The 15,442-nt window shown below is 42.3% G+C and overlaps 1 protein-coding gene across 1 annotated transcript; it reads left to right on the forward strand.

Moving 5' to 3' along the window:
- Positions 1–4,655: 4,655 nt before the first annotated feature.
- Positions 4,656–13,571, forward strand: gucy2f (guanylate cyclase 2F, retinal). The gene is made up of 18 exons (XM_069147295.1): positions 4,656–5,397; positions 6,017–6,318; positions 7,005–7,359; positions 7,497–7,581; positions 8,265–8,361; positions 8,494–8,619; positions 9,324–9,404; positions 9,570–9,746; positions 9,916–10,072; positions 10,313–10,462; positions 10,683–10,831; positions 10,936–11,099; positions 11,273–11,465; positions 11,658–11,832; positions 12,279–12,377; positions 12,548–12,642; positions 12,723–12,808; positions 13,490–13,571. Exons 1-18 carry the CDS (start codon positions 4,656–4,658, stop codon positions 13,569–13,571), a joined length of 3,315 nt encoding a protein of 1,104 aa, XP_069003396.1.
- The last annotated feature ends 1,871 nt before the right edge of the window (positions 13,572–15,442 follow it).

Genomic DNA, 15,442 nt, shown 5'->3' on the forward strand with positions numbered 1-15,442 from the left:
TGAAGCTAATTTTTTTTTAACAGAAGGTCTGTGGAGCAGAGGGATTGATTAGTGTAGGTGTTGGTGACTGAAAGCAGAGTTTGTGATGTCAGTTTGTGATGTGAGTCTGAGGCTGAAAAGTGAACACACTTGTCTGTTGCTTGCTGCTTTTGTACAAGTCCTGTTCGTGGCACAACTGAAGTTATATATTCAGATTTGTGTTCAGCCTGGCTGATTTAAATGGGCCGATAGGAAAACTTGATTTACAGAACACAATGCAGAAAAAGATGCTTGCGGTAAATTACAAATTGTTCTATTTGTGTTTTATAGTCGTCATGTATAATGATTACATTTCCAGTGACCACAAACAGTGTGCAGTTCAAAGCTACTTAAAAGAAGTCAATTACAAAATACGTAATATAAAAACAATATAAAACACAAGCAAGATTTTATTGGTTTTAGTGTCCCATGTGGTGAACCATCAATTATTATAAGCACAAAGTATGTTCCCTTTATCATAGGGTAAAAGTATGCGCCATAAGAGGAGACATCCACTAGATGGCACCAGAGCTAGAGACAGTCTCACTAAAGCCTCACTGTGATGAGTCACGGAACCATTCATAACAAATTTAGAGTTCTCAATGAAAGTAAAAGAAAATAAAAATTGTGGTTTTCAAGGAGACACAAGAAGTCAGGACGGCTGCCTTATTAAAACGTCGAATACCATCATCCTCTGTATTCAGTATAATTCATGATTGGTGCCTAAAAGTTGGAAGCGCCAAGTGTGTTACTGTGTTTGTGGGAATGTTTTTCAGAAGCTTCCATTTAAACTACATCAAGATCACACAGGACTTTATGTAAAAAGATAAATAAAAAGTTAGGTCGTGACTGATGTCATCCAGGGGTCTGAGCCAAACTCATTTTTCTCACATTGATGCTATAAATGACTTGATAACGGCCTCCTCTCACTTATTAAAAAATAATTCTGACTTGATTAGAATCTGTAATATATTTTGTGAGCTGAGGGAACAGACACACCTCATAATAACTGTTTTAACCTTCATTGTTGTAGCGTAAGCAACATTCAAGGATTTCCTTTCCCTATTAAGGAGACTTTCTGTCCACACTTCACTTTAGCATCAATATTTAAAGTAAAAGTTACTTTGAAATATTCTGTTCCCTGTTGTATTTTATTAGTCCAAGGACATGTTTAATCATTCATCTCCTTCTTGCCCACACTGCTTTTCCCATTTTCCCACATGGTGCATACAAATGAGGAAGATGTGTCCATACTAGGATTCTGATAACTCTGACAATATATTCTACTTCTTGATTTATTTACTTGTTTATAATATTATACACTGGTCAAAAAAATAAAGGGAACACTTAAACAACAACACAATGTAACTCCAAGTGAATCACACTTCTGGGAAATCAACCTGTCCAGTTAGGAAGCAACACTGATTGTGAATCAATTTCACCTTCTGTTGTGCAAATGGAACAAACAACAGGTGGAAATGAGGCAATTAGCAAGACAACCCCTATAAAGGAACGGTTCTGCAGGTGGTGACCACAGACCATTTCTCTGTCCTCGTCCTTTCTGGCTGATTTTTGGTCACTTTTGCATTTTGCCAGTGCCCTCACCACTAGGGGTAGCATGAGGCGGTGTCTACAACCTACAGAAGTTGCTCAGGTAGTGCAGCTCATCCAGGATGGCACATCAATGCACGCTGTGGCAAGAAGGTTTGCTGTGTCTGTCAGCACAGTGTCAAGAGCATGGAGGAGATACCAGGAGACAGGCCAGTACACCAGGAGACGTGGAGGGGGCCGTAGGAGGACAACAACCCAGCAGCAGGACCGCTATCTGCTCCTTTGTGCAAGGAGGAACAGGAGGAGCGCTGCCAGAGCCCTACAAAATGACCTCCAGCAGGCCACTAATGTGCATGTTTCTGCTCAAACTGTCAGAAACAGACTCCATGAGGGTGGTACAAGGGCCCGACGTCGACAAGTGGGGCCCATTCTTACAGCCCAACACCGTGCAGGGCGATTGGCATTTGCCAGAGAACATCAAGATTGGCAGCTTCTCCATTGGCGCCCTGTGATCTTCACGGATGAGAGCAGGTTCACACTGAGCACATGTGACAGACGTGACAGAGTCTAGAGACGCTGTGGAGAACGTTCTGCTGCCTGCAACATCCTCCAGCGTGATCGGTTTGGCGGTGGGTCAGCGATGGTCTGAGGAGGCATTTCTTTGGAGAGCCGCACATCCCTCCATGTGCTAGCCAGAGGTACCCTGACTACCACTAGGTACCGGGATGAGATCCTCAGACCCATTGTCAGACCATATGCTGGTGCAGTGGGCCCTGGGTTCCTTCTGATGCATGACAATGCTAAGCCTCATGTGGCTGGAGTGTGTCGGCAGTTCCTGCATGATGAAGGCATTGATGCTATGGACCGGCCTGCCCGTTCCCCAGACCTGAATCTAATCCAGCACATCTGGGACATCATGTCTCATTCCATCCACCAACGCCACGTCGCACCACAGACTGTCCAGGAGTTGACTGATGCTTTGATCCAGGTCTGGGAGGAGATCCCTCAGGAGAACATCCGTCGTCTTATCAGGAGCATGCCCAGGCGTTGTAGGGAGTGCATACAGGCACGTGGAGGCCACACACACTACTGAGCCTCATTTTGACTTATCTTGAGGAATTTCCACAGAAGTTGGATCAGCCTGTGATCTGATTTTTCCACTTTTATTTTGAGTATGATTCTGAATCCAGACCTCCATGGGATAATGATTTTGATTTCCATTGATCATTCTTGTTATTTTGTTCTCAACACATTCCACTATGTAATGAATAAAGATTTTCAAATGGAATATTTCATTCATTGAGATCTAGGATGTGTTGTTTAAGTGTTCCCTTTTATTTTTTTTGAGCGGTGTAGATGCCTCACTGTGTCCAGTGCAGCCCAGAGCTTGTGTTTGCTGCTCGCTGGGCAGACAATGGCTGTGTCATCATTCTTGTCCTCTATTCCTGGAAGCGGGACACCGTTGTCAAGGTGTTACGTTTAAGAGGCTCTTCAGCTTATGTGGGATATGGGTCAACAAAGGTGGAATCACTTTATACCTGCATGAGCACGTAAGGCAATATGTATTGTAATTTTCTCAATAATGTTTCTTTACTGCCTTATGTTTAGACGTCAGCGGTCAGGAAGTTTAAAAGAGTACGTGCACACACACGCATACACACAAATGTTTTATAACCTATGTTTGAATTATTCCCGAAAACAAAACAAAATTCTTTTACTTTTATTTCAAGCTACCACTGTATGATCTGATATAGTCATTCATCCATCCCATATTCTGTATTTCATCCTTAACCCAGTCGTTGGTGTTGTAGCAACCAGCTGTTCTTGCCAGGCAAGTTGCTTCACCGGTGGAGTCTTTTCAAAAAGAACCAAAAAGACTGACGCGGGCAAAACGCAGCAGAACTCATGAGACCCACAGGGGAAAGCCCTTCGTTATCTCTAATTACTGCCTCTCCACCAGGGTTCAAATTTATTTAATCTGCAGGCCCTGCTGTACTGTGGGCATATCAGGCCAATTAAAGTACGGTTCAGGTGTCTTTGTGCACTGTGGCTTTGGAGGTGTCTCCATGGCGAGAAAAATGTCCCCACTCTGTGTCACATATTCTTTTTCTCTGTATACAGTACATAATGAGTTATGAGAGCAACTTGTGTATGAAGTGAATAAATCTTGTATTATTTCCTCATCACATCTCAAATTCAACATGGTGAACATGTTTTGTGAGTATACTACCAGTGAAAAAAGGCCTAGCCTGCACGACAGCAAGGCTTTTAGAGTAGACTAAGGCCTGCTGTCAATCCTCTTATATTGTGCCTCACTGCAAATGGATTAGTGAGTAACACTTACGTTTTGGCCCCGGGTCACTTTGGAGGGATTTGATTGAATGAGTCTGTAGCTGACACTGGCCTCCCATATTTATAATACACAAAAGACTTCTGTTATTTTTTTATTCAAGTAAGTATTTGGATGAAGATTGTTTATTTAACTAGATTTTGAATACGTGACTTATTTTTTTCTTCACGTATACAAACAGAAAAAAGAACCTGAGGACTAGATGCGGTTTTTCATTTTCTTCTAGATATGTTGCCTGTGAACAGAGCTGTTTGTGGAAACGCACAGGAGCCTTCAGAGACGCTGACTGCGGGGCGTAAGTAGCTCTCCAGGGTGCTGAAGTTGTCTCCAAACGCTACAGACGCAGCGCCCGAGCTCTTCCCGTCACTGTCAGCCCATAATCCAAACACAATGACCGGGTTGTGTCTTCACCAGAGTTACACCAGGGCAGATAGGTAAGGTTTTAGGGATGGTTAGTTGACGATTTATGTGGAGACAGTAAAAAAAAAACGATCCAAGAGGGCACCTGTAAGCTTGTCTCATTGGACCCTGAAGCTGTCCTGATGGCATTAAAGACATGGTAAGTGGTTCTTTTGTTTAAATTCAGCCATTTGTGACTCAGAGTAGCACTTGATCTGAAAATGAGTAATTACTGAGACTTTTATCTGTGCCCTTTTTTGCAGGTGTCAGTGGAATAATTGATCTGTGATTACTAGTGAATACAGAGATTCACTACCTTGGACACCCTGGAAGGAAAATGCAACATATTCCTCCAAATTACAGAGGGGCGCTATGGGAGTCCAACAATCCATGTGTGCCCATAATTAAAAGCAGACAAACTTTAGCGACACTGCCCTTTTATAACTTTCTGTTATGGGTTCTCCTGGGAGTGTTGACGTTCCCTTGTTGTGTCCGCTGTTTAATATTCAAAGTGGGGGTCTTGGGGCCTTGGAACTGCGACCCCGTTTACTACAGGGCTCTGCCAGCTGCAGCCGCCAGGCTGGCTGTAAGCAGGATAAACGGAGACCTCAATCTGGATCTGGGCCTGAAAATGGACTTCATCCTCCTCCAGGAGCCTTGCGAAACGTCCAAAGCCCTCATGGCGTATATTTACTATGAGAAAATGGCAGATGCGTTTGTGGGCCCCACCAACCCGGGGTATTGTATTGCAGCTTCTCTGCTGGCCAAGACCTGGGATAAGGCCCTCTTCTCCCACGGCTGTGTCACCTATGAGCTGGACCATGTCACAGCATACCCGACATTTGCGAGGACAGTGCCGTTACCCACTGAGGTGCTGTTCACTGTGTTGAAACACTTCAGGTGGGCCAGCGTCGTGGTGGTCTCGTCCAATGAAGATATTTGGAGGGACACCGCTGGGAGAGTGGCTGCCTCTCTGAGGAGTAAGGGGCTTCCCGTTGGACTCGTTACATCTATTGGTATGAATGAGACAGAGGTGGAGGACACGCTGAGGAAGATCCAGAAAGCAGGAGAAATCAGGGGTGAGTCTGTGAGCAAATCAATACAGCAGCTTCATAAAATGTCTCCAAGATTCGTATATGTGTAGATAACTTCTGCAGCATTAAAACACAGGGAGAAGCTATTAGTGAACAACTTGCCGAATTGCTAAATGTTGTGCTGCTTAGTACAAGCAGAATATTCTGACATCCCCGCCTTTTTAAATCTACCATCTGACCAGGAAGTCATTTGACAGTTCCGATTTCCCCTGAGATTCAGATGGCCAAAGTGATCAGGAAACCAACTTAATTTGTTTGCTGTCAAAAAACAATGACTTCTATTTTCGTGCCTTTGAATTGATATTAGAGCGCTGATTGGAAAGAGGGCGGAGAGCCATGAAGGAATGACATGCATCAAAGGTCCTCAGCTCGATGATGCATTACATGGTCAACACCTAATCCATCTGTGCAGCTTGACTTCTCCTTCTTGAGATGGATTTTAACAAGTGGTTTAGTTTCTGATATTGTGCATCCTCTTGAATTTATAAATGCAATCTTTCCGCTCAAGGAGGACATTTGAGTACTTGAATTCAGTCATGTTATCACACCACAAATGTCCATAAACAAATATTTTACTACAGTGTTTCTTTGTTTTGTGTTTCAGTCATCATTATGTGCATGCACTCCACCCTGCTCGGAGGCGAGCAGCAGACTACTTTTCTTCTCAAGGCGCAGAAGATGGGCCTGACTAAAGGGAAGTATGCGTTTGTGTCCTATGACGCGCTCCACTACAGCGTGCCCTACACCAACGTCTCCTACTTCCCTCTGCGGAACAACAGCAGGCTGAGGGAGGCCTACGATGCTGTGCTCACCATCACCTTGGCTTCCGAGCCTCTGTCCTTCAACGAGGCGTTCACTGCGGCCAAGAAGAGCAAGGAGGTGATGCTGGCAGTGCAGGCAGAGCAGGTGGGACGGGTTTGGATATCATTCTGAGAAATTAATAGATAGGTTCACTTCTTCTTTCATACTAACATACCCAGGCGAAAAGTCTTCAGTACATACAAAAGTGCATTTTATTATCCCTCTTTTTCTCAGTATTCCTCTATTAAAGAGTGTTTATTTCTTTTTTTTTACTATTACCTGAAAATGTACTTGAAACTTGCTTTTTTTCTTTTCAAATTTCAACATAAAGAAGCTTATGTGCCAAATTATTAGTTATTAGGAGTCATTTCAACTCCTGCCTGAGTTCCCCATGTTTTCCACATGAGAAACATGTATGACACGTTTACCACATTTTTAAACATATGATAACATTGGGAAATATGTGCAAAAGTTTTCACATCGGAATTTTCATGGACTTCACACCTTTCACCATAAAAAGGTTCCAAAACCATGTTTCCTATGGCTAAAATACATGTTTCACATGTGTATGTGGTCGCATATGATTACGTTGAGTTTTTGAACATGTGAAATTAATGTTTTTTTTCTGTAAAGCATACAAAAATAATCCAATACTCATTATAATGCTCTATTTTATTATATCTCTTATCATTTATATAATTTTTCCCATCTATCAATTTTAAAATGTTGAAATAGGATACTTATCGTGCTTTCTCTCGCGGCCCTACTAAATCGTTTTCGCTAACCTGCAGGTTAACCCACTGTTTGGGACCATCTATAACAGCATATACCTGCTGGCCAAGTCCATCCACAATGTCAGGAGGGCAGGCATGCAGCTGTCAGGCTCAAACCTGGCCTACTTCACAAGGAACACCACCTTCAACGGTTTCAACCAGAAGGTCCAGGTGGACATCGGTGGGAAGGTCAAGACCAACTACATCATCCTGGACTCTGACAACTTGGGGAGTCAGCTGTACCCGACCTATATGGTGGACCTGACGTCAGGAGTCCTTCGCTTCGCGGGGAGGTCCATTAATTTTCCGGGAGGATCCCCTCCTGCAGCCGATTCCTACTGCTGGTTTGACAGGAATGCCGTCTGCACGGGAGGTATATTTGTTTGTGTGAATGTGGCTGTGTGCTCACTTAGATGAGTTTGTATGGAGATGTTTGCAGTTCTATGGCATGTTCTTTGTACGTCTTGTCATTTTTCCAACATGTCATGATCCATGTGTTATCATCCTCAGGTGTGGAGGTCACCTACATCATAGTCGTGTTAGCTATCATCCTCATTGTGGCTGTAGGAGGGATCGCCCTAAGTCTTTACATCAGGTACGGCCTGGAAATACAAACAGATTCATAATATACATTTAGCCTTGTTTTCCTCTTGAATACTTTCTGATTGCATCACCTTTTTTATTCATCAGCTTTAAGAAGAGACATGTATACTCTGTGGAATAATGAGGACACTGTTACATGTTCTGTAAAAGCTTGAGAATTAAGAATGCACTTTGACCACACAGATCATCTGTGAACTAATGAGACTTACGCAGAAGGATCAGCTTCAGATCTTCCTAAATATGTTACTAGAATAAATTGATAAGATAAAGAGTCATTCGTACTTTTGATTTTGTGATTTAGACTAACATATAGATTGCAATTTCCGATTTCAAAAGAGGATTATAGTAACAATATATATCTAAAAAATGGAGTTCAAACCATACTATCACTGCTGATTTACTTTACCTGTGACAATAGTAAATATAACTTTATAGCTAAAAGGAAAACATTTTTGAAAAAAACTATTGCTGGCCTTCTAAAGCACTTTAAACATTATTATTTGTTAAAATTGATTTACTTATTCCTCCTATTTCATATCTCATTATCCTAAATTAGGTTGTCGAGTGTGAATTTTAATTTACTGTCCAAAGATGATCTCTAAAAAAGATTTAGGAAACCTACTGTCATTGGTTGAACTGATTTTATTATCTTTTTTTTTTAAATCTCTGTGGCAGGAGGAGACTTCAGCAAATGCAGCTGGTCAAAGGTCCCAATCGGATTCTTCTGAATTTACAGGATCTCACCTTTATCAATCCTCAGCTTAGCAAGAAGGCAAGCAGCAACAATGCCGCAGCACGTTAATCTATCATCGGTTCATCACATTGACACATGGGATTATGTGTGTAAATGACCACATGTCTCTGTGTATAACTAATTTTCCAATGATGTTATTATGTTTCGCAGAAAATCACTTTGGAGGATCTGAGTATGTCCAAGAGCGCTCTGGAGGAGAAATCTGCAGATATCTCTCAATCTATGAACAGCATTCAGACGGCAACTCACGAGACGACCAATGTGGCCGTGTACGAGGTAGATTACACACCGAAAGAGTCAGTGCAGGTGTTGGTTCAGGCTGTGTGTGACCAACATAACATGTCGAAAAGCTTTCTTGAAGTGAGTCGGTGAGTAAGTGAATGAAGAAGGGCTGTGCCTGTGTGGCCATCAACTCTTGTTGGGTTATATCCAACAAAAACAACATCTTTCAATGGGCTGTGAGTATAAATAGTATTTATGGTTGTTTTATACACAATCAAATAAAATGAGATTATTTCTAATGAATACCTTTAAACAGACAACGTATTTGAACAGATATTTGGTCAGTGTGAATGAACTGACAGCAGAATCAAGTTTTTTTCTTTTACTTGTTTCCATTTCCAATATATTGTTTAAAAAAGTGGTTCAGTTATGGATTACCACACAGGAGCCATCCATCCATCCATCCATCCATCCATTCAGCCATCCATTATCTATACCCGCTTTATCCTGAATAGGGTCACGGGGGGGGGCTGGAGCCTATCCTAGCACACTTTGGGCGAAGGCAGGGTACAACCTGGACAGGTTGTCAGTCCATCACAGGGTATCACACAGGAGCCATATTGACAAATTCAGAACTCAAAAACAACATGTGGTCCAGAGTTTAAGTTTGTTAGGGGAAGATAATCCGTGTGTTTTATCTTTTTCTTTACTCAACACAAAGTTTTGTTGTCACAATAACAGCTTGCTTTCTTCTTCAGGGTGACTGGGTGTGGCTGAAGAAATTTGAGGAGGGACACTTCAAGGACGTGAAACAAAGCACCACCAAGATTTTCACAAAGGTAGAGCAACATGTTGCTGTTGTTTGATGAAGCACCGTTATACTGCATGCATCCTACATACCTGCGTTCTCTTGTGTGGACCAACAATAAACTAGGAAATAATCATTATGGACCTGATAAAAACCAAACACTGCATGTGCGGTGTGTGCTTCTTTATTCTTTCAGATGAAGGACCTGAGAAACGAGAATGTGAATCCCTTCCTGGGCTTCTTTTCCGACTGCACCATGTTTGCAGTGGTGACGGAGCATTGCTCGCGGGGCAGTCTGCAGGACCTGCTGAGGAATGAGGATGTGAAGTTAGACTGGATGTTCAAGTCCTCGCTACTGCTTGATCTCATCAAGGTAAACACACTGATACTGTGACATGTGACACACACCGTTATGCCAGCTGTATAAAAACCCTGCTTGTCATGTTGCCAATGTTTTTTCAGGGGTGAATATGACAGTAATGGGATTATTTACTGATAGATTGTGGGATATTTCCCTTACAAAGAAAGCTTTTGCGTTCCAGGGTATGAAGTATCTTCACCACCGGGATTTCCCCCACGGCCGACTAAAATCTCGAAATTGTGTGGTGGACGGGCGCTTTGTCCTCAAGATCACGGACTACGGCTTCAATGAGCTGCTGGAGTCTCAGAAAGCTCCTATAATAGAACCTCCACCTGAAGGTAACTTCTGCTCTGGAAAAAAAATTCTGCCATTAAAATGTATGATTACCCACATGCTATGTTTGAAATACAGTATATTTTGTGTTTGTATTATCTTATTCTTAAAGGTGGTGGTAGAGTGAGGGTTTAAACCTTAAGGGTTTAAAAGCATTACATGCCTAAATGTCTAAAGCCATGTCTATAACAGTGAGGAGTATGATACTCCAACTGTATTCTAAATGTTTCTTTTGTTTTACTCAGATCTGTTTTGGACCGCTCCAGAGTTCCTACGTGACCCTGCAATTTCTCGTAAAGGGACTTACAAGGGAGACGTGTACAGCTTTTCTATCATCCTTCAGGAGGTGGTGGTGAGAGGGCCGCCCTACTGCATGCTGGGTCTCTCACCTGAAGGTACGTGTCCACCACAGAGGAGGAGATGTAGATAAAGAGTAGCAGACAAATCACAGAATAGTTTGAGACAATTGAGACCACCATTGTGTTCATTATGGTCATGATAATGTGTTTTACCACAATGAAACAGAGCACACAGCCAACAGAGAAACACATTATTGTTACGTATCCTTGTTTGAACCTGGATTCATGTGTCCATTCTCCTACATTTCGTCCCCAGAGATCATCCGTAAGGTGAAGAAGCCTCCTCCAATGTGCCGTCCTACAGTGGCCCCGGACCAGGCTCCACTTGAATGTATCCAGCTGATGAAGCAGTGCTGGGGCGAGATGCCTGACCGCAGACCAAACTTTGACGAGATCTTTGTGCGGGTACGTTTTTAAAGAGAAGCACGTGGTCTTATTCTTATCTCAATCCAATAAAATGATTTTAACAATTCTTTTGATTTAATATGATTGTGTAATTTCTACAATAGTTCAAGATCATCAACAAGGGTAAGAAGACCAACATCATCGACTCCATGCTGAGGATGCTGGAGCAGTACAGCTCCAACCTGGAGGATCTCATCAGAGAGAGAACAGAGGAGCTGGAAGTGGAAAAGCAGAGAACAGAGAAGCTGCTGTCTGAGATGCTCCCACCGTGAGTACACACACACACACGCACACACACACACACACACACACACACACACACACACACACACACACACACACACACACACACACACACACACACACACACACGATCCAGTCCACACTCTGACTTCTATTTTCCTGATTGTCTGTCACTTCTCTTTCACATTTCCTGTGTAGTTCTGTGGCAGAGGCCCTGAAGACCGGTGCCACAGTGGAGCCGGAGTACTTTGACCAGGTGACCATCTACTTTAGTGACATTGTGGGTTTCACGACGATTTCCTCGCTCAGTGATCCCATAGAGGTGGTGGACCTGCTCAACGACCTCTACACGCTGTTTGACGCCGTGCTCAGTAACCACGATGTCTACAAGGTCAGAGAACACACTCACTTATCACTCGAGAGACCAAAGAACAACATGCTGTATCACCCATGAACCCAATGAACCCATTGAGCCAAAATGATTCTGAGTTATGTTATTCAACAGCATATGTCTTCAGTGCATATGCAGTACCCAGAGACACTGATATACCCATAAATGAATAAATATGTTGACTGTGTCCAGGTGGAGACCATTGGTGATGCTTACATGGTAGCATCAGGCCTGCCTAAGAGAAATGGAAACAAGCACGCCGCTGAGATCGCCAACATGTCCCTAAACATCCTCAGCTCAGTGGGAACCTTCCATATGCGACACATGCCAGACGTGCCCGTCAGGATACGAATAGGAATCCACTCAGGTGGGCTGATAGAAAGTCAGAGTCCGTATCACCCTATTTTACATTATTTAACCTCTGCTCCGTGTGACCAGGCGGTCCAGTACTCATGCACAATGATTGAAGAAGAAATTCCTTTTATAAACTGCATGTTTGCACAGTTGCATTCATGGCATTGCACTTTGCAATGTTTCAGTCTTGACTCTGTGTCACTTCATTCAGAGTCTTATTGTTGGATCCATCTTTAAACTGGACAGATCCTGGGTTTGGGACTTGACTTGTTTAGATATTTATGCCTTCCACACTTATGTACATCTACTACTGGAATACATTTAGAGCGGGTAGTAAAGCCTACACACCTGACTGATCAAAAACAGAGGAAAAGCGACAGGCATTTGTCAATATAGATGTTGTTTCTAAATTGTATGTTTCACAAAATGACATCATTGTTCCTTGATGTGTGTTTGTAGGGTCCTGTGTGGCTGGGGTGGTTGGTCTGACTATGCCTCGGTACTGCCTTTTTGGAGACACCGTCAACACTGCCTCTCGTATGGAATCCACTGGGCTGCGTGAGTGTGCTTTACACATCACCACCACAGTTTGCTGTTTTGTGTCAACTCTTAGTCAACAGTCTTCATATTCTCCTCTCCTCTCCTCTCCTCTCCTCTCCTCTCCTCTCCTCTCCTCTCCTCTCCTCTCCTCTCCTCTCCTCTCCTCTTTTCTTCTCTTCTCTTCTCAGCTTATAGAATCCATGTAAATATGAGCACTGTGAATATACTCCGTTCTCTCAACGAGGGTTATGAAATAGATGTCCGAGGCAAGACAGAGCTGAAGGTAACAGTCTGGGATGATCATACTTGTCCAAAGATTAGTGAATGACACAGTTGCGTTAACTGTTTGCCCTTCTCTTGCAGGGTAAAGGTATTGAAGAGACATACTGGCTTGTGGGGAAAAACAGCTTTACAAAGCCTTTGCCAAAACCACCAGAGATCAAACCAGGGTAAGAGTTTACATCGAGCATTGCTCCTCGCACTTTTGGCATTACCTAAAAATAAAATTTAAAAAAATGTGACCAGATTTTCTTTAATATGAAGTAATTTAAAAATGTAAAAGTGTAGATTTGTTTTAAGAAATGTTCCTTATTTTTAGTTTAATCAACATGTAAATTGCTGCCTGCCAGTGATAAACATGGACCTATGCAAACTGCCACTATCCACATGTTACTTCAGGGAAGACAATCACGGGCTGAACCCTGAGGATATAGCTGCGTACAGGAGAAAGAAAGCTGAGAAAAAGGCTTGACCTTCTTAGTCCAAACACAGGAGGTAGAGATCTGCATGCCAGCTGGTGTTGTGTTGTGGAAATGTCCCTGTGACTGTCAGTGTGATGTGACCCACCCTTTGAGCCTGCACACACACAATTTCCTCTCATCGATTTTTGAATTGCACTGATTGATCCTCTAGTTTCAGTAATCTCTTGATCTTATCACCTTCTTCTTAAGCAGATTGGGGAAAGCCCACTCTGTTAAGTGCATTCACTTTTATTGTGGTGGACAATAAAAGTGATTTACTGTGTTCGTGGTACCATTTGTTGTGTGTCTTTCATTGCCGTAACCCCGCTTGAAATTATCTTCTCTGTAAAATATACCAGTGGTTTTAACTCTGTACTCTGTGTTAACCAGGGACAACTGGCAAGAGATGGTGACAGAGGAGATCAAGACTCTTTTCCGCAAGGCCAACAGGCAGGTGGACAAAAAGATCTGAACGAGGCGAAGAGAAGGAAATACGTGAAAAAAGCAAAACTAGTGGAGAGGAAGGAGCATCAGGAGGAGGACGCATCCAGAGAAAGACAGAGACAAAGAGCTGGGAGGGGCAGGCAGAGGACAGAGAGCAGCACCCAGCCTCTCACTGTGGCTTAATGCAGACTGCTTTAAGAGGATTGTCCATCGACTGGCTAATCTGCCCGGAGCCAGCGCAGCAGAACGCAACGGTGCTAATGTAATGAGAGTTGTCACATTACCTGCCTACGTACCTGCTGCCAGAATCGCAGGGAAGGTGCAGCCACTCCTTAACGAAAGGATGCATTCGTTCACTCCTCTCTGCACTCACTGGCCACTGCGTGGTCACCTATTTGAGGGCAACCAGAAGTTCACCTGTCGAAAGATTGAACGCCCCAAAACGCCTATTTCAGAATGAAATGTTATTTTTCTGGTGATAATGTCTGTTTTTAGTTCGTCATAAAAGCTCATGATAGCGTTGCAGAGCCGAGGCTGTTACTTAACTATGGATGAATATTATCTGTTATTAGCCATCCAAAGTTGGAGGCAAAGGCTGCTATTGTATATAATTCACAAAAAGAGAAAAAGAACATTTTGTCACTTTAAGTTTTACAGTCTTAGAGCAGATGATCAAGCACATATGAACCCATTCCTACAATTTAATTTTACCCTTTCACCCTTTAATTAGTTCACACTAATCAGAGGGTGACAGCTCCTGGAAAGTACTGTACGAACAAAAGTAATGGTCTTTTATTTTCTGTTGTTATCTTTTTCCAAAGAACTCAGTGAAGTTGTTCCAGTGACACGTAATTATAATACTTGATTTCAGCACTACATTGTAGTGAATTGCTTGTTTCTGAAAGAGATGTCCCTCCTGCTGTACGTGTTTACTGTCAATAGGAGATCTGTAATACTGAATTATAAAGGATGTGAAGGAAAAGTATTTATGAAGGATATTTTCTGAACATTTTTGCATTTTGACAACTTTAAATTTAAAAAGTTTGAAACCTCCCTTTAATGTGTCAACAGAAGACAATCTGTGTGTGTGCTGGCTCACAGCAATTTTATTCTCAACATCAATTCAATATGCTAATATTTCAACTATCGTTCACTTAAAAACTAAGAGGGAAATTTTGGTTGGACACACAGAAGTATGACGTATGGGAGCTGTGCAGCGGCTGAAGAGCATCTGCGTTTGTTCAAATTGAGATTTATAGAGCAGTGAGTGGATTATTGATATTGACTTCTTTTTGGTCGTCAATGCAAGTGTTAACTGCAAATGTTCACTGCAGCTCCATAACAAACAGGTATAAGAATACCCGTAAAAAAAAAAAACATTATAAAAAATGTTGTTGGACAGAAGTATGTATTTTCAAATGTATGTTTTTGGCCTGAGCCCCAAACATGATTTGATTTTCAGTAATTTAATTGAACAGTGAAACAAACCTTAAAACCTTGTAAAACCTTTGTATTAATTTTTAAGTTTTAATAATTTTTTTCTAGATTTGGAAAACATTCCTTAAATCCCATCACATTTAATGTTAGAGGTGAGGCTTTATTCCAGCTTGGTGTAAAAAACAACAGCAGCGTCAGTCAGAAACATGTGTACCTGATATGTGTTCATTTGTCTTGTGTGTTATTACTGCAATGCAAATTACAAAGTCGCTGTAAATACAACCACATAAAGTAACTAAATCGACCATTTCTAACACCTGTAATATTTGGCCTTCCTTACACTGCAGTTGGATCCGTCACTCTTTGTATCCACAGGGTGGTGCTATTGTTCTCTGTGGAAATCTGTCCAAGGCATTCATTTCCCACCAAGAGGTTGCACCAAGAGGTTGCAAGAGTGCAGTT

Source organism: Embiotoca jacksoni, unplaced genomic scaffold, assembly GCF_022577435.1.
Source record: "Embiotoca jacksoni isolate LCO1_2020_lvr unplaced genomic scaffold, fEmbJac1.0.p SCAF_14, whole genome shotgun sequence".
NCBI lineage: Eukaryota > Metazoa > Chordata > Actinopteri > Embiotocidae > Embiotoca > Embiotoca jacksoni.